The sequence below is a fragment of the Rhinopithecus roxellana genome, chromosome 20, assembly GCF_007565055.1.
Source record: "Rhinopithecus roxellana isolate Shanxi Qingling chromosome 20, ASM756505v1, whole genome shotgun sequence".
NCBI classification, from domain to species: Eukaryota; Metazoa; Chordata; class Mammalia; order Primates; family Cercopithecidae; genus Rhinopithecus; species Rhinopithecus roxellana.
The window spans coordinates 74,142,389-74,165,178 of NC_044568.1; the positions used below are offsets into that span (position 1 = coordinate 74,142,389).

The window sequence follows — 22,790 nt, forward strand, 5'->3', positions numbered from 1 at the left end:
TAACTTTGCTACAAACTCTCTTCTTCTGCCCAGAACACAACCCAGGCCCCAGGAACCCAGATTCATTCCTTGTATCTCAGCTTGAAAGCCTCTTCCTCCCGGAAGCCTTCTCTGACTTCCACCCTCAGCAGGGGTGGTGTAAATTGCTAACTTAGGCCCACTTTTGCCCACTTTTTTTGTTTTTGTTTCTGAGATGGAGTCATGCTTTGTCATCCAGGCTCGAGTGCAGTGGGGCCATCTCAGCTCACTGTAACCTCCACCTCCTGGGTTCAAGTGATTCTCCTGCCTCAGCCTCCTGAATAGCTGGGATTACAGGCACCCACCACAACACACAGCTAATTTTTGTATTTGTATTTTTATTATTTATTTATTTATTTTGAGATAGAGTCTTGCTTTGTCGCCCAGGCTAGAGTGCAGTGGCATGATCTTGGCTTACTGCAACCTCTGCCTCCCAGGTTCAAGTGATTCTCCTGCCTCGGCCTCCCGAGTAGCTGAGATTGCAGTCGCCCGCCACCACACCCAGCTAATTTTTGCGTTTTTAGTAGAGATGCGGTTTTACCATATTGGTCAGACTGGTCTTGAACTCCTGACCTTAAGTGATCTGTCTGCCTTGGCCTCCCAAAGTGCTAGGATTACAGATGTGAACCACCATGCCTGGTCACCACTTTTTCTTTCTAGCTGTGACCATAGTTGTAAATATCTCCCCTCCCCTGGCTTTTTTTTTTTTTTTTTTTCTTTCTGAGATGGGATCTCACTGTGTTACCCAGGCTGCAGTGCAACGGTGTGATCATAGCTCACTGCAGCCTTGAACTCCTGGGCCAAGTGAACCTCCCACCTCGGCCTCCCAAAGCACTGAGATTACATGCGTGAGTCACCGCTTCTGGCCTTTAAATACCCTTTCAAAAATATAGTATTTGATTAACATCTGCCATCTTACCATAAGAAACACTTAAAAAATCCCAATTCAAAAAAATCCCAATCCTTTACGCTGTGTAAGAGTAGCAATTTTGGCCGGGCGCGGCAGCTCACGCCTGTAATCCCAGTACTTTGGGAGGCGGAGGCGGGCTGATCATGAGGTCAGGAGATGGAGACCATCCTGGCTAACACAGTGAAACCCCGTCTCTACAAAAAATACAAAAAAAATTAGCCGGGCATGGTGGCCGGCGCCTGTATTCCCAGCTACTCGGGAAGCAGAGGTAGGAGAACGGCGTGAACCTGGGAGGTGAGGCTTGTAGTGAGCCGAGATGGCGCCACTGCACTCCAGCCTGGGCGACACAGCGAGACTCCGTCTCAAAAAAAAAAAAAAAAAAAAAAAGAGTAGCAATTTTATATTGTTCCTAGCAAGACATCTGGCATATAGTAGTAAATGCTCAATAAATATTTGTTGAAAGTATAAAGGTCAAGCAACAGCACAATTGGCATTGTTACATGAAAGTAATTATCCCTTAGAAACTCATTCACCTTCGGGGGACCTGGGTCAATAAAAAAAATCACAGAAAACAATCCTATCTACCTTCCTCCTTCCCTGGCTAGGTCCTTTGTGGTTCGGTCTCAAATGGACACACAGTTTCTGTTTTATTTGGTGCAGCTGTTGTGTGCCTGTTTTACGGAAACCACACATCAGGCAGGAGATTAAGGAGAGGAGAAAAGAAAAGCATCGCTGGTATCACAGTGAAATTTACACTCCGAGGCCTCGCCCTCACTCCTCTGTCTCTGCCTGTCTGTCTATGCAATAGTTCAAAAGCAATATGGCACAATAGATGGTATTATAGACTTCCTACCTCCCTGGCTAACCTTCTTGGGTTCAAAGTTTGGCTTAATCACTTACAATCTAAATAATCCCTGACAATTTACTCTGTCTTTCTGGGTCTTAGTCTCCTCATATGCAAAATGGGGATAATACTACCTCTTACCTCGTGGGGTTGTGAGGATTGCAGTTAATTTGTGTAAATTGCTAAGAACATAGCCTTAGGAAGCCTTGTCACTATGAATGCTTATTAATTATTATTTTTTAATTATTTTTTGAGACAGAGTCTTGCTCTGTTGCTCTGGCTGGAGTGAAGTGGCGCCATCTCAGCTCATTTCAACCTCCGCCTCCCAGGTTCAAGCGATTCACCTGCTTCAGTTTCTCAAGTAGCTGGGACTACAGGTGCCCGCCACCATGCCCGGCTAAGTTTTGTATTTTTAGTAGAGACAGGGTTTTGCTATGTTGGCTAGGCTGGTCTTGAACTCCTGATCTCATGTGATCGGCCCGCCTCGGCTTCCCAAAGTGCTGGGATTACAAGCATGAGTCACCATGCCTGGCCTATGATTATTTTGTCTCCAGGCTTCGGTTTCCTTACCTCTGAGGTGAGGATCAATAACCCAGTTATTTCTAAGTGATGCTTAAAGAGGTTGAGAAGAAGCAAACGCGCTCTGCACACAGGTGAGGTCAACAGCTGTTAGTGATGGAGACTGACGCCCTCTGGGTCATCAGTGCTCTGGAATCAGGCTGCTCATGGGTTTGAATCTCACTTCCACTTTCACTCCTTGCTAACTGTGTGACCTCAGGTAAGTCACTTCGCCAATCTGAACCTCAGTTTCCCCATCTGTAAAAAGTGGGTGAATAAGAGTAGCCACCTTCTTCTGTGTGAGTCAGCTTTGCACCGGGTTCAAATCCCAGCCCCGCAAATGATTAGCCAGGTGACCCTGGGCAGGGGGAATCAGTCAACCTCTCTGCACCTGGGTTTCTTCCTTCATGAAAGTGGAGATAGTACAGAATGAAATGAAGGCGCAGCTAAGACGCCCAGCACACTCCAGGCAGGTAGGGGGCTCCGTTCACGTTATTTTCCCCTGGTTACGGATACTGTCGTTAAACAGGGTTTGAAAAGTGGTCGCAGGCTGTGTGGCCCCAGAAATCCTAGGCGCTTCCGGAAGACGAGCCAACGCTCCCCGAGACAGTCCGCAAGCGAGTGGGCCTGGGCCTCGGAGGATCTCGGGTGGGGGTGGCGCGGCATCCAGGCCCTGGGCGCCCAAAGGTGGCGGGTCCGGCTGCCCACGCCGAGAAGCGCGAGGTGAGCCGGGCGTCGGGGCGGGGCGGGGTGGGGCGGGGCCGCCGCATCCCCGTGACGCGCGGGCCAACCAGGCGGCGTTGCGGCCCCGGACCCGGCTCCTTGCGCCGCCGCCGCCGCCTCCTCCGCAGCCAGAGCCACCAGCCGGGCCGGATCCCCCACCGTCCGGTGCACGCCGCCGCCCGCGCCAGCAGCCGGGCCGGATCACCCGCCGCCCCGTGCCCGCCGCAGCCCTCGCCGCCAGCATGGCGCTCCGGGGCTTCTGCAGCGCAGATGGCTCCGACCCGCTCTGGGTACGTGCGGGGGGCCGCATGGGGCCGGCGGGACGGAGGGAGGTAGGAAGGCCGGCGAGGATGGAAAGCACCGGGCCCACAGCCGGCCGGGGCACCGCGCTCCCTGCTCTGCGTCCGGCCTTTGGGGCCCGGGACTCCCACGTCGCCAGCGGCCCAGCCCCTTTCGGGGGTGCAAGGCAGGGGGGAAAACTTGGGTGACTCAGTTCCTGCGGAGCAGAGCGTGGGGGGGCCGCGTGCCCAGTCCTGGGGTTTTGGAGGGGAGGGTCGGGCCACAACCTCCCGGAGGAGGCCTTCGTGTTTTGGGGTTCCCGCCTCTAATTAAAAACAACCTTCCAGGGAAGGGACGCTAGAGATGGGGAGCGGGAAGGGGGTGTCTCTCTGCTTCTGTTTTCCCATCTTTTTTGTGGTTAGGGTCCCCCCTTTTCACGAAAAATAGTCTATGACCAACGGGGTGAGCTGGGGAGGGGTTTAGATTGTAGAAAGGGACTTTCATTGTCTCCCCGAAGTTGTCGTACAAGCCACATTACTCTTCCGTGAGTTACCTAGCGTTGTCTTTTTTGTTTTCTGCTTAAGTAGTGCGGGGGAAGTTTGGGGGAACCAGGGAAGAAGGGGGGTGTTCACCCTTGACGTGCCCCACCTGACCCTCGGCTCGAGTCAGGTTTGGGGTGCAGCTGAGGACGCCCAGAACCCTGGTGGCTGTGGTCCTGCCCTCCCTTCCCTGCGACACGTGGAGCTCCTCTCTGGGGATTTAACCCCGGCAAATTTTCTTCGGTGTGGCCTGAGGAGCCGGACAGGGTGTCTGGAGTCCACTTTCTGTGGTTTAAGCCCCAGTCTTTTGGGCTTCAGCTTCTCCGTCATGCGATTTGCCTTTTTGTTCCAGGAAGGCACTTCTGTTTCGTGCTGTCTTGATTATTGGTGAACGCAGTAGGCAAATCTGGACACGACTGCTTCTCTCCTCTTTTGTTTAGGAATTAGGAGAAACAGCCTTGGTTCTTAGGAGCTGGTGATTAGCATCCAAAAATACTTTCTTGTCCTGTTTTGGGGGCCTTTCCTTGAAGGCTGCATTTGGAATGTTGAAAAATCATCCTCCAGGGCCCCATTGGAGGATTTGGTTTTGTTTATTTGTTTTTCTTAGTAGGGTATCATTATGTTTAATAATCTACCACATTTTGATATGTCTCCCATTTTAAGCCAGTGGGGTTGGAGAGTGACCCCAGGGGTGGAAATGGAACACGGACTTTACCTTCAGGGTCTGGGAGTGACTGGAGCCTCTTTGCAGATGAACTTTTTTTTTTTTTTTTTTTTAGCAGAGAGAGGAAAACCTGTGGATCCCTTGTTACCAGGTGTAATAACAGCAAGATTATTTTTTGCAAAGATTCACATGGTGATCTGGGTTCGGGTTGCTGTGAATTCCGGAATATACTCTTGTTTATTTTCTTCTCCTGCATTGAGGAGGGGGCAAAACAGGGTGGACATCCATGAGGTTTTGTATCAGGACGTATTTTATTGATGGCAACTGGTAGTTGATGGGTAATGAGTGTGTTTGGGTGCGCTTTGTTTATCTTAAACTGATTCACGAAGTCTAGTTGTAATTTTTTAAAAATTTTAAATAATTTATTTTTTTCCTTCGTTAAGGACTTTTTTTGCCACAGAAATTGCCAGGTGGCTGGGTTTTGCTTGGGTGTAATTGTAGCTGATTTCTGCCTCTGGTAGGTACCCCATCCCGGTGTTTGACCTTGCCTATTTCTGCTGTCTGGATTCCAAGACTTGCTGGAGGTGCCCTGGAATCAGAATTTGAGAGGAGGCAGCTGGGACCTGAGTGGGAAAATTGAAATATAATTAACTGAAAGGTAGAAAGTAGGTAGTTGTTGCGTTTTTCTTTTTCTTTTTTGAGACATCGTCTCACTCTGTCACCCAGGCTGGAATGCAGTGGTGCGATCTCAGCTCACTGCAATCTCTGCCTCCCCGGCTCAAGTAATCCTCCTAACTCAGCCTCCCAAGTACCTGGGACTATAGGCATGTGCCACCACACCCAGCTAATTTTTGTAGAGACAGGGTTGCACTGTATTGCTCAGGCTGGTCTCATACTCCTGGGCTCAAGCGATCCCCCTGCCTCAGCCTCCAAAAGTGTTGAGATGACAGGCATGCCACTGTGCCGGGCTGTTTTTGTGTTTTTCAAGGCAGTATGTTCAAGGCCAGGAGCGACTGGCCTCCCTGGCAGTCAGATAACTGTGTGACCTTGAGCAAGCCACTTTCCCTCTGTGTGCCTCACTTTCCTCATCTATAAAATGGAACGGGAGCCAAAAATGTGGCAGCCTTCTAGGGTTGTTGTGAAGAGTCAATAAGTTAATCTTGTAAGTGGCTCAGCTTGTGCCCTGCACAGAGATAAGCAATGGCTAGTGTTAAATATTATTTTATCCAAAGATGAAGTTGTGTGTTTCAAGCTCCTTGTTCTGCCTTTGGATTCCCCTTTTCTTCAGCTGGTGGAGATGAGATTGGGCTGTGGAAAGGCAGTGAGGCACTCGTGCCGGGCTCCTGTTGTGACCAAGGTCATGTGCTTAGAAGTCAAGGTTAGTGGGCCTTGTGTGACTCTGTCAGCGCTTTGTTCCTGGGCCACTGTCTGCCTCTGAGCCACAGGAAATGTCCAGAAAACCCAGAAGATGAAAATGGCCCATGATAAGGGTTCTGTTGACCATTACTCAGACAGATGTTCTGGGAAGAAAAAAGGAGAACTTCACTATCAAAATGGAAAATAGGGCCTGAGGACAGGGCGCAGCGGCACTTGACTTTCTTTTCTCACGGGAGTGGGTCTCTGGAGGTGGGGGTGGGACTGGTAGGAGGGGCTGCTTTGTGGTTGAGGTTGGAATGATGGTTGGAAATATGGGCCTGGGCTTTTTCGTGAGTTCATTTAAAAAAAAAAAAGCAGGCTGGGCGCAGTGGCTCACGCCTGTAATCCCAGCACTTTGGGAGGCTGAAGCAGGAGGATTGCTTGAGGTCAGGAGCTCGAGACCAGCCTGGGCGACGTGGATTGACCCCATCTCTGCTAATAATACTAAATTAAAAAAAAAAAAAAAAAAAAGCCAGGCGTGGTGGTGCGGCACCTGTGGTCGCAGCTACCAGGGAGGCTGAGGCAGCAGAATCACTTGAAGGCTGTGAGGGTAGAGGGTGCAATGAGCTGAGATCACTGTCACTGCACTCCAGTCTGGGCCACAGACTGAGACGCTGTCTCAAAAAAAAGGGCCAGGTGTAGTGGCTCATGCCTGTAATCCCAGCACTTTGGGAGGCCAAGGCAGGCAGATCACCTGAGGTCAGGGGTTTGAGATCAGCCTGACCAACATGGTGAGACCCCCATCTCTACTAAAAATTAGCTGGGCATAGTGACTCATGCCTGTAATTCCAGCTATTTGGGAGGCTGAGGAAGGAGAATTGCTTGAACCTGGGGAGAGATTGCAGCGAGCTGAGATCGCACCACTGTACTCCAGCCTGGGTGACAGAGAGACTGTCTCAAAAGAAAAAAAATTGTATTTCAGGCCCCGTGTAGAAAAATTGGAAATTACGGAAAAGCAGAGAAAATAACTTGGTATTAAGCAGTATAGTGTGGTGGCTCAGAGCAAATTCGGCTCTGCTGCTGAGGCAGATTACTTCTCTTTGTGCCTCAGTTTCCCTATGTGGGATAACATAGTAAGTAGTGAATAGCGGTGACTTGAGGAATAACTGAGTGAATCCTTAGCGAGGACTTAAAATGTTGCTGCTTGGCACACAGCGCTCAGTAAAGATCAGTGGTCGTCACCACCTGGAATTCTCTAGTTAATTTTTGCTGTTGCACCGACTGGCACTGGAGAAGACCAGAAGGAAGCTGCAGGTGTGTGTCACCCTCGATGGAGTGAGCTGTTCCCAGGGTTGATGTGCACGTCTGAGATACTCTGTGGCATCCACCAACTCAGTAACCCCCTGAATATCCGACTTAGCCGCCAAGAAGAGTATCTTAGAAGCTATTAGAAATTCCTCTTGGGGCTAGGTCTGGCCTTGGAGTCAGTCTGATCCCTGTTTTAATTCCTCCCCTTGGCTCAACAACAGTCTATGAAGAGCCAATTTTTTCCCCCTCCTCCAAGTGTGGCTTTGGTTTTCAAATCCATCCCTTAGCCTTCTCCCACTTCCTCTGTTTTCCCCTCCCCACCGACCCCCCACCCTTTTTTTTTTGAGATGGTGTCTTGCTCTGTCGTCCAGGCTAGAGTGCAGTGGTGTGATCTCGGTTCACCACAACTTTTGCCTCCTGCGTTCACGTGATTCCCCTGCCTCAGGCTCCTGAGTAGCTGGGATTACAGGTGCCCACCACCACGCCTGACTAATTTTTGTATTTTTAGTAGAGACGAGATTTTGCCATGTTGGCCAGGCTGGTCTCGAACTCTTGACCTTAAGTGGTCCAGCTGCCTCAGCCTCCCAAAGTGTTGGGATTACAGGCGTAAGTCACCGTGCTCAGCTTGTTTTCCCCCTTTTTGACTGCTCCTCCTTCCAGACCCTTCCTTATGGATTGTTAGAGTGGAAAGGGATGTCAGATCTCAGGGGGCCAATTGCCTCCACCCACCCTATTTCATGGATGTGGACGCTGAGGTCCAGGATGGTGATATGACAGGGTGCAAGGTGAATGGTTTTGGGAGGAGATGAGGGTGACCCAGGAGAGGCCTGGGCAGGAGTGAACTCAGGGTTCCTGGTCCAAATGGATTCGTGATTCAAGCCAATCAGGAGCGGATTCAGGGTTCCTTGGCCAAATGGAGCCGCGCAGCCCTTAGGGGCCTTACAGAAGGCGGCTGCAGCATGTCCATTTGGCCAAGACTCTCCTGAAGGATTGTGTTCTCTTTCTCTGAGGACAAGCTCCGTTTGTGATAGCCTGGAGGAAGTGCCTTGCCTTTGGGACCTGGTGGTGGATGGGGGGGAAAAAAAACCTTTTCTGTTTGTGGACACAACTTTTAGGAACTGATCTCTCTATGTGGGTGTCTCCCACTGACCATGTTCCTAAAGAACGTGAGCTTCCTCTTCCCATATCAGTCTCCAGCTTTGACTTCTCCTTTTCTCCTCCCATTCTTATCACATCTGTCAGCAAATCGTGTTGCCCGTTGCCTCAGATGGCCTGCTTCTCATGGCTTCCCCGGTTTCCACTCTGGCTTGAGTCATCGTTGGCCAATTCCTTGATTTGAACAGTCACCTCAGTCCAGGCACCGTGGCACATGCCTGTAATCCTGGCACTTTAGGAGGCCAAGGCAGACGGATCATTTGAGGCCAGGAGTTTGAGACCAGTCTGGACAAAAACCTATCTCAACTGAAAATACAAAAATTAGCCGAGCCTGTTGGTGGGCACCTGTAATCCCAGCTACTTGGCTTAGCCGAGCCTGGTGGTGGGCGCCTGTAATCCCAGCTACTTGGGAGGCTGAGGCAGGAGAATCTCTTGAGCCCAGTGGGGTTGGAGGTTGCAATGAGCTGAGGTTTCACCACTGCGCTCCAGCCTGGGTGACAGACTATCTCAAAAAAAAAAAAAAAAAAAAAAAAAAGAAAGAAAACAGTCACCTCTTCGCTGCTGTGCCTACTCTGCCCTTGACCCCTACAGTCTAGTCTTGGCCCAGCTGTCCCTTTTCTGCTAAAACCCTGCATTAGTTCCCCATGTCCTTGAGGGTATAAGCCGAAGGGCTTACAGTGGCCTTGAAGGCTGGGCAGCATCTGTCCCCTTCGCCTCCCTGACCTCCTCCCTGGCTGCTTTCTGTCTCACTCTCCTCTGGCCACGCTGGTGGCCAGGCCTGCCCCTACCTCAGGCCCTTTGCACTTGCTGTTTCTCCTACCTGCAATGTCCCTCACCTTCAAACTTTGTTCAGGTGTCACCTCAGGCATCCCATTCTTTCCCTCCACTAGCAAGTCTCTATCCCCCGTCTACACCCCCAGTAGCACTTACTGCCTTCTAATACACGTAATATTTTGCTTAAGTATTGTGCCTACTCTGTAAACTCCCAGCAAAAGGTCAGCTACATAGGGGCGGGGTTTTTTACCTGTGTTTGTTTATGGCTGTAATCCCAGCATCTCCAACTGTGCCTAGGGCTTAGTAAATAACAGTTGACCTTGGAACAATTCAGGGGTTGGGGTGCTGATGCCCCATGTAGTTGAAAATTTAGGATGCAGCGCAGTTTCTCACACCTGTAATCTCAGCACTTTGGGAGGCTGAGGCAGGTGGATCACCTGAGTTCAGGAGTTCGAGACCAGCCTGGCCAACATGGTGAAAGCCTGTCTCTACAAAAGTTAGCCAGGTGTGGTGGCAGGTGCTTATAATCCCAGCTACTTGGGAAGCTGAGAATTGCTTGAACCTGGGAGGCGGACTTTGCGGTGAGCTGAGCTGAGATCGTGCCACTACACTCTAGCCTGGGTGACAGAGCAAGACTCTATCTCAAAAAAAAAAAAAAAAAAAAAAAAAGGGAAAGAAAATTCAGGTATAACTTTCAACTGCCTAAAAATTTAGCTACTAACAGCCTACTGTTGACTGGAACCAAGAACATACACAGTTGATAACACAGATTTTGTTGTTTTTTGGTAGAGATGGGGATCTTGCTATGTTGCCCAGGCTGGTCTCAAACTCATGGCCTCAAGCTATCCTCCTGCCTTGGCCTCCTAAAGTGCTGGGATTATAGGCGTGAACCACTGCACCTGGCCTAACTCATATCTTGTATATATATTGTATACTGTATTCTTACAGTGAAGCAAGGTAGAGAAAAGAAAATGTTAAACTCATAAGAGAGATTTTTACTATTAAGTGGAAGTGGATCATCATAAAGGTCTTCATCTTCGTTGTCTTCACGTTGAGGAGGCTAAGGAGGAGGAGGAGGAAAGGGAGGGGTTGGTCTTGCTGTCTCAGGGATGGCAGAGGCAGAAGCATAATCTGAGTATAAGTGGACCTGTGCAGTTTAAATGCGTCTTGTTCAAGGGTCAGCTGTGTTTGTTGAATGAATGAATGACATGAAGCACTACAATGGCTTTTGGGCGGCGTGGAAACTTCTTTGTAAGGATTTTAAGGGTGAAATCACTTAACTGTCTGAAATGGATACTCAGATAGACGGAGTCCTTTAGCTTTCTCATCACATGGCTTTTTAAAAAATTATTTTATTGTATTTTTTTTTTTTTTAGACAGGGTCTTGCTCTGACACCCAGGCTGGAGTACAGTAGCGCGATCTCAGCTCACTGCAGGCTCAACCTCCTGGGCTCAAGCAGCTCTCCCACTTCAGCTCCCCAGGTAACTGGGACTACAGGCACACACCACCATGCCCAGCTAATTTTTATATTTTTTGTAGAGATAGGGTTTTGCCATGTTGCCCAGGTTGGTTGTGAGCTCCTGAACTCAGGCTATCCGCCTGCCTTGGCCTCCCAAAGTGCTGGGATTATAGATGTGAGCCACTGTGCCTGGCAAAACACCTATTTCATCTTGCAAAGATCAGAACAGGGTTTTGTCCACCCCTCTTTTCCCAGGACTCAGTGTCACACACAGTGGGGGCTCAATCAACATTAGAATTTGAGTGTTTTGAGGTATGAGTTCCAACCTAGGGTTTAGATATAGCTCACCACTGTGCTGGTTTGGCTTGATTTTAATTATAGGAATGACTGTAATTTCCAGTTTTATTTATTTATTTATTTGAGACGGAGTCTTGCTCTGTTGCCAGGCTGGAGTGCAGTGGCGCGATCTCAGCTCACTGCAGCCTCCACCTCCTGGGTTCAAGCAATTCTCCTGCCTCAGCCTCCCCAGTAGCTGGGGCTACAGGGGCCCGCCACCACACCCAGCTAATTTTTGTGTTTTTGGTGGAGATGGGGTTTCCACCGTGTTGGCCAGCATGGCCTCGATCTCTTGACCTCGTGATCCGCCTGCCTTGGCCTCCCAAAGTGCTGGGATTACAGGCATGAACCACTGTGCCCGCCCTCCAATATTTATTGATTGGCAGATTTCATAGAAACATCTGGATTTCTGGCTTCCCTTGAACAATCAAGTTCTGCTAGCCCCAGGCCCACATTTATACATCATAGTGGTCTGCTGAGGCTGTCCATTTCTGAGTTGCTCCAGTTTGCCGCAGTACACACCCCTCCCTGTTGTTGCTTTAATTTTAAAGCCAAATGTTTGTTGCCTTTATTTTATTTTATTTTATTTGAGATGAAGTCTTGCTCTGTGACCCAGGCTGGAGTGCAGTGGTGGGATCTCGGCTCACTGCAACCTCTGCCTCCCAGGTTCCAGCGATTCTCCTGCCTCAGCGTCCCGAGTAGCTGGGATTACAGGCCCGCACCACCACACTTGGCTTGTTTTTGTGTTTTTAGTAGAGATGGGGTTTCACCATATTGGCCAGATTGGTCTCGAATTCCTGACTTCAAGTGATCCACCCGCCTCAGCCTCCCAAAGTGTTGGGATTACAGGCACGTCCCTGGCCTGTTGCCTTTTTAAAATTGTGCTTCCTCGCACGTGGTCTGCTTCTCTCATTGATGGAAGCCACTTAGCACCTGTTGGTGTCTGAGTTGGCATCTCCTGCTTTGCAGGCCAACCTTGAAGTAAACATCGAATTGGTATGTTGGTTTCAGATTTTCACGGCAAAATAAGGCCTAGCTTTGATGATGAGATCTTAATGGTCCGTACAACTCCAGCTCGTGAAAACTTGCCCAAACATTTTGCCAAAATTAATTAATGGCCAGACATCCTGAGGCAAGCTTTCCTAAGCTTAGCAAGAAAACTGGGATAGGGTGGCATCCCTGCGGGTGGAGGAGTGGTGCTGTGTACCTGCACTTATCTCTCTGAGGCTGAATGGTTGAACGGGGCCTTTGAGGAAGCTGTCTTTTGGGGGTGGGGACATGGAGCACAGTTGCTCAGTGTCAACCCCGTTGACATGTAGGCCACATCATTGTGGCCTGGTTGCCATTCTGTGCAGCGTAGTCTTAGCCCCAAACCTGACCTCTACCCCCTAGTAGATGCTGGTAGCACCTCCCCTTGTTGTGACAACTGAAAATGTCTCTAGATGTTTTCAGATGTCCCCTGGGGTGTGAAATCACACAGCTGCTGGTGTGGAGGAATATGGGGGAGAAATGTGGAGCAAGACCTCTCTCCTCATCCTGCCTTTCCCTGAGAGGTTGTGGGCTGTTGAAATTCTAGTGTAATTGGCTTAGCAGGGTTGCCTTGGAGAAGCTTAATGAGACGTTAAGGAGGTTAAACTCCAATTAGCTAGAGAAGAAACTTGCAGCAGTTTCTTTTTTACTGAGGGCTGTGTCTTTTTACCTTTTTCCATTTTTCCAGTTGGAGTTGTGACAGTTCATTCTCCCCTGGGAAAACGAAAATGGCTTTCTTTTTCTTTTTTCTTCTGAGACAAGGTCTCCCTCTGTCACCCAGGCTGGAGCGCGGTGGCACAATCACAGCTCGCTGCAGCCTCGACCTCCAGGACTGAAGCGATCTTCCCACCTCAGCCTCCCAAATAGCTGGGACCAGAGGGGCACACCACCATGCGCGGCTAAATTTTTGTATTTTTTGTAGAGTCAGGGTCTTGCCATGTTGCCCAGGCTTGTCTGAAACTCCTGGGCTCAGGCGATCCTCTTGCTGCGGCCTCCCGGAGTGTTGGGATTATAGGCATGAGCCGTCATGCCCAGCCAAAAATGGCTTTCTTGAGAGATCAGCTTTGAGGCTCCTTCGTTTTAAAGTGCCCCAGGAGAAGTGGACGATTACAAAGTTGATCTTCCCCTTCCGTAAGTGTCCCCTTGGTTTAACTCTGGGATTCATCTGCTGGGGAGGTTGCCAAGTTCTGGAAAGTGGGTGTTAATGACCAGGGAGGGCGGCTCTAGGCTTTGCATCCTGTAACCCTCAGGTAGTAATTGAGATATTTATGGAGGTTTTCTCTTCCTCTCTGAGTTTTCTGTGTGAGAAACCTCAGTCTAGGGAGGGAGGCTCTAGGCTAGCATCCTGTAACCCTCAAGTAGTAATCGAGATTTTTATGGAGGTTTTATCTTCCTCTCTGAATTTTCTCTCTGAGGAACCTCAGTCTACCTTTTACTGGCCTCCTAGGTAATACTTGCTTGGGGAGAATATGTATGATGCCTAAGTTTTCCCAGTACGAGAAATTTGTGCGGTGATTGATAGATGGATTTGATGGGGTCTTGCTCTGTCACCCTGGCTGATTGCACCACTGCACTGCAGTCTTGACCTCCCAGGCCCAAGCGACCCTCCCAATTCACCCTCCCAAATAGCTGGGACTACAGGCATGCACCATCACACCCGGCTAATTTTCATATTTTTTTGTAGAGATGGAGTTCCACTATGTTGCCCAGTTTGGTCTTGAACTCCTGAGCTCAAGCAATCCTCCTGAGCTCATGTGGCCTCCGAGAATGCTGGGATTACAGGTGTGACCCACCAAGCCCGGTCTCATGTGGTCTTTTATAGCCCTGGGTTCATTGTCTTGTTCTTCCCACGCTGTTTTTCATTCATTCATTTATTCAATCATTAATTGAGCATCTACTGTGTGTTGCTGCTGAAGACACTGAAGATGCAACAGTGAACAGGACAGACCAGGCCCATGTTCTCATGGGGTTTATACACTGAGGGTGACCAAAATGATTTCAGATGCTGGGAAGTGCTGCAAAGGCTTGAACCGGGAAGAACTGGATGAGGTGCAAACTACTACAGAGGGATGTCCACAGAAGGCCTTTCGGAGGCGGTGGGGTTTGACCTGAGAGCTCAGTGGCAAAGCTGGCCATGCAAGGATGTGGGGGGAAGGGACTCCCAGCGTGGGAAGACAATGTGCAAAGGCCTTGAGGAGGATCATGGTGTGGTTAAAGTATCGAAGAGTTTAACTCAAAGGAACTGCAGAGCCCATCTCATAAAAATCTTGCCTGGAGCATTCTGCAAAATGCATAAAGCACTAACACAATGGCTTGCAGTCCTGGAAATTCCAGGGAAGGCACTTACCAGCTCGGCAAGAAGTAGAGCAATGCATGGTCCCTGGCAGAAGCATGAACCTCCTGATCTATTTATGTTTGAGTGAATCTCAGGGTTTTTTTGTTTGTTTGTTTTTATTTTGTTCTTTTTTTTTTTTTTTTTTTTAAATAGATGGGGTCTTGCTATGCTGCTCAGGCTGGTCTCGAACTCCTGGGCTTAAGCAGTCCACCCACCTTGGCACCTCCAAGTGTGTGAGGCAGGTGTGAGGCACTACACCCTGCTGAATGTCAGGTCTTAAAAATTAAGTTTATATTGTTTTATGAGTCTCTTCTCTTTCTCAGAACCTTAACTGAAATGTTTGGGTTTCCCCACTCCCCAGTTGCCTTTGATTCTCCGCCAAAGGCTTATTAGTAAGATGATGAGGTACTTTTTTCCTGTGGTTAAGAGGACTTTCTGTAGGTTGCTAGAAAACTCTTCTTTTAAAAAGAGATGTTGTTGAATTGATCTGGCTGGTTGCAAGAGGAAAATCTCACACAGCAACTTTGTTGATGGTGCTATTACTTTAAGGTGATATTCTAGAAGAATATAAAGGGAAAAGTGAAAGTTTTAGTATGTTCCCACCCTGCCCTTTGTTCTCAGAAGTAGCCGCTGATGATGATGGTTTTGTTGATGATAGTTTCTTGGGTGTTTTTCAAGAAAAGTTTCAAGCATATGCAAATATATATGCAAGAGCGTCTTTGTTTGTGTGTATATGTTTAAATTTTTTTCCCTCCCTAGTTGGGTCTTTTAAATACTGTTTTGTATCTTGTTCACTTAACCAGTGTTGATTTTGTTATCATTTTAAGCCCATGCAAACTGAAAGTAAAAGCCAATCAAATCTTTTTTTTTTTTTTTTTTTTTTTAAACAAGCCACACACTTGCCTGTTAAATGGCTGAGCCATGTATTCACCCAGTCCCCTCTTGGTGGCTATCAGGGTCATTCCCAGTTGCTGGTTTTTTTGCTGTGATAAGCAGTGCTGCATTGAAGGCGCATGTATGCAAGTATATGTAAATGATTCAGCAGAATAAATTTTCCCACAGGAAATTGCTAGGTTGAGAGTATGTGCATTTTGAAATTTGATAGTTAATTGCTAGGTTACTGCAGCAGTTTATACTCCCACTAAGGGGCCCACCAGCACTTATCAAACACCTATTGTATTCCTGCCATATCAGAAAAATTGAGCAAGCTGGGAAGTGACCAGGCCCATGTTGCTTGGCTGTGTGTGAGAGGGCTTTGCCCAGTTAAGTTAAACTTTAGTTTCCAGAGGTAAGGAGATCAAAGCAGGAGCATGCTTTGGTTTTCTTCAGTTTTTTAAAAGCTGTGTTTAAATTTTAAACATATTTGGACTTATTTTAAAAATTGCTTTTAAATCAATAATTTAACAATGTATAAAAATATTACTGATAATCTCACCATGCTAATGTCACTCTGATTTTTACACCTAATTTAATTGCAGAGTTTTCTGACCACAAAAGTGACATGTATTCCATATGACAGAACAAACAATATAAAGATATTTAAATAAAGCCTGACCATGGTACTGGTATTAGTTTGTTCATGCTGCTAAGAAAAAATACCTGAGATTGGATAGTTTATAAAGGAAAGAGGTTTAATTGACTCACAGTTCTGCATGGCTAGGGAGGCCTCAGGAAACTTAACAACATGGTGGAAAGGAAAGCAAACATGTCCTTCTTCACATGGTGGCAGGAGATAAGTGCAGAGTGAAAAGGAGAAAAGCCCCGTATAAAACCATCAGATCTTTTGAGGACTCACTACAAGGAGAACAGCATGGGGGAACTGCCCACATGATCTAATCACCTCCCATGAGGTCCCTCCCCCAACATGTGGGGATTACAATTGAGATTACAATTCAAGATGAGATTTGTGTGGGGACACAGAGCCATACCGTATCATTCTGCTCCTGACCCCTCCCAAATCTCATCTTTCTCATATTTCAAAACACAATTATGCCTTTCTAACAGTTCCCCAAAGTCTTAACTCATTTCAGCATTAACCCAAAAGTCTACGTCCAGAATCTCATCTGAGACAACATCTAGTCTCTTCCACCTATGAGCCTGTAAAATCAAAAGAAGTTAGTTACTTCCTAGATACAATGGGGGTGCAGGCATTGGGTAAATACACCCATTTGAATGGGAGAAATTGGCCAAAACAAAGGGGCTGCAGGCCCCATGCAAGTCTAGAATCCGATAGGACAGTCATAAAACTTTAAAGTTCCGTAATTATCTCCTTTGAAACCATGTCTCACATCCAGGTCACACTGATGCAAGAGGTGGGCTTCCACGGCCTTGGCCAGCTCTGCCCCTGTGGCTTTGCAGGGTATAGCCCCCTGCCTGGCTGCTTTCACAGGTTGGCATTGAGTGTCTGCATCCTTTCCAGGCACATGATGTAGCTGTAGGTGGATCTGCTGCCATTCTGGGTTCTGGATGGTGACCCTCTTCTCACAGCTCCACTAGGCAGTACCCCAGTGGGGACTCTGTGTGGGGGCTCTGACCCCACATTTCCCTTCTTTACTGCATTAGCAGAAGTTCTCCATAAGGATTCCACCCCTGCAGCAAAGTTCTGGCTGGACATCCAGGTGTTTGCATACATCCTCTGAAATCTAGGTGGAGGTTTCCAAACCTCAAATCTTAACTTCTCTGCACCCACAGGCTCAATACCACACGGAAGCTGCCAAGGCTTGGGGCTTGCACCCTCTGCAGGCACAACCTGAGCTATACCTTGGCCCCTTAGCCATGGCTGGAGTGGCTGGGCACCGAGTCCTAAGGCTGCACACATGGTTGGGGGGGCCTGGGCCCAGCCCAGGAAACCATTTTTCCCTCTTAGGCCTGGGATGGGAGGGTGTGCTGTGAAGGTTTCTGATATGCCCTGGAGACATTTTCCCCATTGTTTTGGAATTGGGCTCCTTGTTACTTTTGTAAATTTCTGCAGCTTGAATTTCTCTTCAGAAAATAGGTTTTTCTTTTCACATTGTCAGACTGCAGATTTCCACATTTTTTTTTTTTTTTTGAGATGGAGTCTCCTGTGTTGCCCAGACTGGAGTGCAATGGCTTGGTCTCGGCTCATTGCAACCTCTGCCTCCTGGGTTCAAGCAATTCTCCTGCCTCAGCCTCCAGAGTGGCTGGGATTACAGGCGCCCTCCATCATGCCTGGCTAATTTTTGTATTTTTGTAGAGACGGGATTTGACCATGTTGGCTAGACTGGTCTCGACTTCCTGACCTCAAGTGATCTGCCCGCCTCAGCCTCCGAAAGTGCTGGGGTTACAGGCGTGAGCCATTGCGCCCTGCCAGTTTCCACACTTTTATGCTCTGCTTCCTCTTGAATGCTTTGCTGCTTAGTAATTTCTTCCACTGGATGCCCTAAATCATCTCTTTCAAGTTCAAAGTTCCACAGATCTCTAGGGCGGGTCAAAATGCTGCCAGTCTCTTTGCTAAAGCATAGCAAGGGTTGGGAGAACAGCATGGGGGAGCCGTCCCCATGATCTGATCACCTCCCATGATGTCCCTTCCCGTAATATGTGGGCATTCCAATGGGATTACAATTCAAGATGGGATTTAGGTGGGGACACATATCAGTAATCTCTTGGGCTAACCAATAACCAATGCGTTCTTGTATTCTCTCTTTGAAATCATATAAATATTTATAAATTTAAATAACGTATTTAGATCAAAATGGATTATGTTGTAATCATTACTCCGCTAGTTTTTTTTTTTTTTTTTTTTAATTTTTAAATTTATTTTTTGTAGAGACAGGATCTCCCTATATTACCCAGGCTGGTTTTGAACTCCTGGCCTGAATCAGTCCTCCGGCCTTGGCCTCCCAAAGTGCTGGGATCAAAGTTTGTTAATTTGATAGCTAAAAATTATTTTCATCTGCATTTCAATTACAATTAGAAGCTATGCATCCTGCAACATATTTTCCAGCGATTTGTGTATTTTCAGTGTGTCTTTCTGTGCCCTTTTTGGGTATGCCTGGACTAGTTTGTCCTTTTCTTGTTAGTTTGTAGGGGCTCTTGTTATTGTGGGACCTTTCCTCTTTGTCCAACATGTGTATTTTCTAAATATTTTGTTATAGGCCGTTGTTGTCCTATTGGCATGTTAACATTTGAGTCTTGTTCTTACTAGTATGTAGTTTTGCAAGGTTACATTTGTACCTTGCATACTATTTTGTCTCTTACGTTTTTATTTACTCTAATGAGAATTTTCCCATGTACCCACATAACCTTTTTAATTAAACTTATAATGTCCAATCAATAGTTCCCTGTGTTGGTGGGCTATACTTACATAATTATTATCTCTGGTTTGACATTTGGGTTGCTGTGTTTTCTTGCTCCCTTTTTTTATTATTTTTGAGACGGAGTCTCGCTCTGTCGCCCAGGCTGGAGTGCAGTGGTGCGACCTTGGCTCACTGCAGGCTCCACCTCCTGGGTTCACACCATTCTCCTGCCTCAGCCTCCCAAGTAGCTGGGACTACAGGTGCCGGCCACCATGCCAAGCTAATTTTTTTTGTGTTTTAGTAGAGACGGGGTTTCACCGTGTTAGCCAGGACGGTCTCGATCTCCTGACCTCGTGATCTGCCCACCTTGGCCTCCCAAAGTGCTGGGATTACAGGGATGAGCCACTGCACCCAGCCTCTTGGCTCCCTTTTTAATTTTTTTGAGACAGTATCTCATACCATCACCCAGGCTGGAGTTCATTGCACAGTCTTGGCTCCCTGTGACCTCTGCTCCTGGGTTCAGGTGATTCTCCTGCCTCAGCCACTGGAGTAGCTGGGATTACACACGTGTACTGTGATGCCTGGTTAATTTTCGTATTTTCAGTAGAGATGGGGTTTCACCCTGTTGGCCAGGCTGATCTCCAGCTCCTGACCTCAGGTGATCTGTCTGCCTCCTTGGCCTCCCAAAGTGCTGGGATCACAGGCGAGAGCCACCACGCCTGGTCTTTTTTATTTTTCTTTTAAAGAAAACACTGTCCTGAATACCACATGGGTAGAGTGCGTATTGGCTTATTTCCTTAGATGATGATCTCAGGAGTGGAATGAATAACATATGAAATGGCTTCACTCTAGCCATTGTCTTATTTTCTAAAAGTGGGCTGGCCCAGCTCACCATTCTAGCAGGGTCTAAGGTTACTCTCTGCTGTGGTTATTATTCAGAGTGGACGGTGGTGCATGTTAATGTCAGGCACAGCCGGGCGCGGTGGCTCGTGGCTGTAATCCCAGCACTTTGGAAGGCCGAGGTGGGCAGATCACGAGGTTAGGAGTTGGAGACCAGCATGACTAACGTGGTGAAACCCCGTCTCTACTAAAAATACAAAAATTAGTTGGGCGTGGTGGCAGGTGCCTGTAATCCCAGCTATTTGGGAGGCTGAGGAAGGAGAATTGCTTAAATCCAGGAGGCGGAGGTTGCAGTGAACTGAGATTGCGCCACTGCACTCCAGCCTGGGTGACAGAGCGAGACTTCATCTCAAAAAAAAAAAAAAAAAAAAAAAGGTTCTTCTCTGGTTCCTCCGTCAGCCTGGCCTGGTAAGGCTGGAGACCTATGGCCGGGAGGAAAGTTGGAGGTGTCTGGCATTGGGAAGGGTAACCCAGTAGTTATAATTAGGTTGGCTTTTCTGTGAGCCGTTTGATAAGGCTTTATTAATTTACTAACCTAGGATTGCATGTTAGATCAGGATCTTTCTGAGGGCTGCAATTGTAGTTGCTTTTCTCTCTCTCTCTTTCTTTTTTTTTTTTTTTAGAGGCAGAGACTCACTCTGTTGCTCAGGCTGGAGTGCAGTGGTATGATCATGGCTCACTGCAGCCTTCAACTTCTGTCCTCAAGCAGTTCTCCTGCCTCAGCCTTCCAAAGTGCTGGGATTACAGGTGGGCACCACTGTGCCTGGCCTGCAGTGGTTTAATAGGGCTCTTTCATCTTTAACGTTGATTCCCCGCCCCCTGGGATCTGTGGAGTGAGCCGTTTGATGCTTGCTACTTGGGACAAAGCTGGCCTATGTCCAGTTCTCTGCATACTTGGTAGGGGAGTGTTTGGAGAAAAGGCTCACCTCTGGGTCACACCCTTTACATTCTCCAAAGGGCCATGGGGATAGGGTGGAGGAGGGTGGGGTGAAGAGATGGTGTAGCTCCAAAGGAAGCCAGGGAGGTATATGCTGGGTGAAGAGGCCAAGTTTGGGAGCCTAGCTTTGAAAATCAGTATAGACGATTCAGGTTAATTCACCCTGTTGTTATAGAGCATCTGTCTGTAGGGTACCCAGGTCTGGGTGAGTCTTGGACAGGATGGATATTAGGTTTCAGCTCTGAAATTGGACTGATGTATGGAGAGATTCATTCTGCAGTTTTATTTGTAGTTTAGGATTAAGAAAACTTGGACTGGGTACTGTTGCTGTCGTCTGATCCCAGTACTTTGTGATGCTGAGGTGGGGGGATCACTTGAGCCCAGGAGTTTGAGACCAGCCTGGGCAACAGAAAGACTCCATCCCTACAAAATAATGATAATAATTATTATTAGCTGGGCATGATGGCACATGCCTGTAGTCCCAGCTACTCAGGAGGCCGAGGCGGGAGGGTTGCTTGATCCCGGGAGGTTGAGCTGCAGTGAGCTGTGATTGTACCACTGCAGTCCAACGTGGGCAACAGCATGACACTGTCTCCAAAAAAAAAAAAAAAAAAAAAAAACACGTGTTTAACTACCTAAATCGTAGCATATGTGTGAAGCCAGACTATCACAACTCTGAGAACCGCTGACATACACATATTTTGGAAGTTGAGGTTTTCTGTTACTATAAACATGGTAGAGGTTGAATTACTTAAAGGGATTTCTTTAATCCTACTCTTTCTCCTCTGTGTCTGATGTTATAAGGGGTACAGTATAGAATGAAAACAGTGCAGAAATAAGTGAAACATGAAAATCCCTTCTAGAGATAATTTTTTTTATTATGTTTTTTGAGACAGAGTCTTGCTCTGTGGCCCAGTCTGGAGTGCAGTGGCACGATCTCGGCTCACTGCAACCTCCGTCTCCCAAGTTCAAGTGATTCTCCTGCCTCAGCCTCCCGTGTAGCTGGGATTACAGGTGTGTACCATGCACTACCATGCCCGGCTAATTTTTGTATTTTTAGTAGAGACAAGGTTTGCCGTGTTAGCCAGACTGGTCTTGAATTCCTGACCTCAGGTGATCCGCCCACCTCGGCCTCCCAAAGTGCTGGAATTACCTGTGTGAGCCACCATGCCTGGCCTCTTCTAGAGACAATCTTATTGGCAGGTTGATGTTTTTAATTTTCAGCCTCTCTTCTCCGCAGATTCTAAATATATAGTAATTTTTTTTTGAGACAGAGTCTCGCTCTGTTACCCAGGCTGGAGTGCAGTGGCGTGATCTCTGCTCACTGCAGCCTCCACCTGCCAAATAGCTAGGACTACAGGCATGCACCACTATGTCCAGCTAATTTTTGTATTTTTAGTAGAGATGAGGTTTTTTTTACCATGTTGCCCAGGCTGGTCTCAAACTCCTGAGCTCAAGCCATCCTCCTGCCTCGGCCTTCCAAAGTGTTTGGATTACAGGTGTGAGCCATTATACCTGCCCTTCAACTCAATCCCTGAAGACAACTTCCTTCTCAAGTGTTGGAAAGAACCAATGACTAAATTGCTTCTAGTCTTTGCTGTATCCCCAGCTTACTTGTGTGACGTTGGCAAGAGTTTGTTTGTTTATTTAAAGGAGTGGAGAGTTTAATAGGCAAGAAGGGACAAGAATGAAGGGAGAAGGAAGAAGCTCCCCTGTATAGAGACAGAGGGAGGGGGGCTCCAAAGCTGAGAGAGGGAACCCCAGCTGCCATAGATAGCAGCTAGGTATATATAGAGGCTGGAAGAGGTGGTATCTGATTTGCATAGGGCTCAGGGGATTGGTTTGACTAGGTATGTCTTTCTTGTAGTGCATGCAAAAGCTGGCCCTCCCACCCTAGCCTTTTAATATGCAAATGCAGGTTACCATGATGTTCTGCACAGTTGGGGATACGTGGCGGCGGCCATGTTGCCAGAAACATGTGGGGAAAGGGCAAGAAGGCTGTGGGAATCGCCATATTTGGGTGGACCCAGTTTCTAATGGCTTGTATTTGCATATCAAAGGTTGCTGGCCTGTCTCTAAGAGCCCGGGCTTTACAAGAGACTTTTCTGGAGATGCTTTAAAAACCAAAAATTTCCCAAGGACCCCTTTTTCCTCTCTATTTGCCCAAAATAATTTCTTAACTCCTACAACATTACCCCCTGTGGAGATGCCACACTAACTGCTGTTGGGGGTTTTGGGCGACGACTTCTTCTGGCTACTTCCTGGTGAAACGGGGCGTCGAATGGGGAACAGCAGCTATGGCTCCTCCTGGGGTGGATCTGAGGGTCCTCCATTTGGAGTTTGATTGCTTCAGTCTGAAGAAAGAATTTCCTTTCCTGGCCAACACACCAAAATGGTACAGCTCCGATG

The 22,790-nt window shown here is 47.8% G+C and overlaps 1 protein-coding gene across 2 annotated transcripts in view; it reads left to right on the forward strand.

Moving 5' to 3' along the window:
* Positions 1-3,126: 3,126 nt before the first annotated feature.
* Positions 3,127-22,790, forward strand: part of ABCC1 (ATP binding cassette subfamily C member 1) — a 192,732-nt gene continuing 173,068 nt past the window's right edge. The window contains exon 1 of one of the 2 annotated variants that reach the window (XM_010370871.2): positions 3,127-3,343. In XM_010370871.2, coding sequence (XP_010369173.2) covers positions 3,296-3,343 — 48 coding nt within the window. In that variant the 5' untranslated portion in view covers positions 3,127-3,295. The remainder of the gene's footprint in view (positions 3,344-22,790) is intronic. The other variant, XM_030924928.1, reaches the window with a different exon arrangement.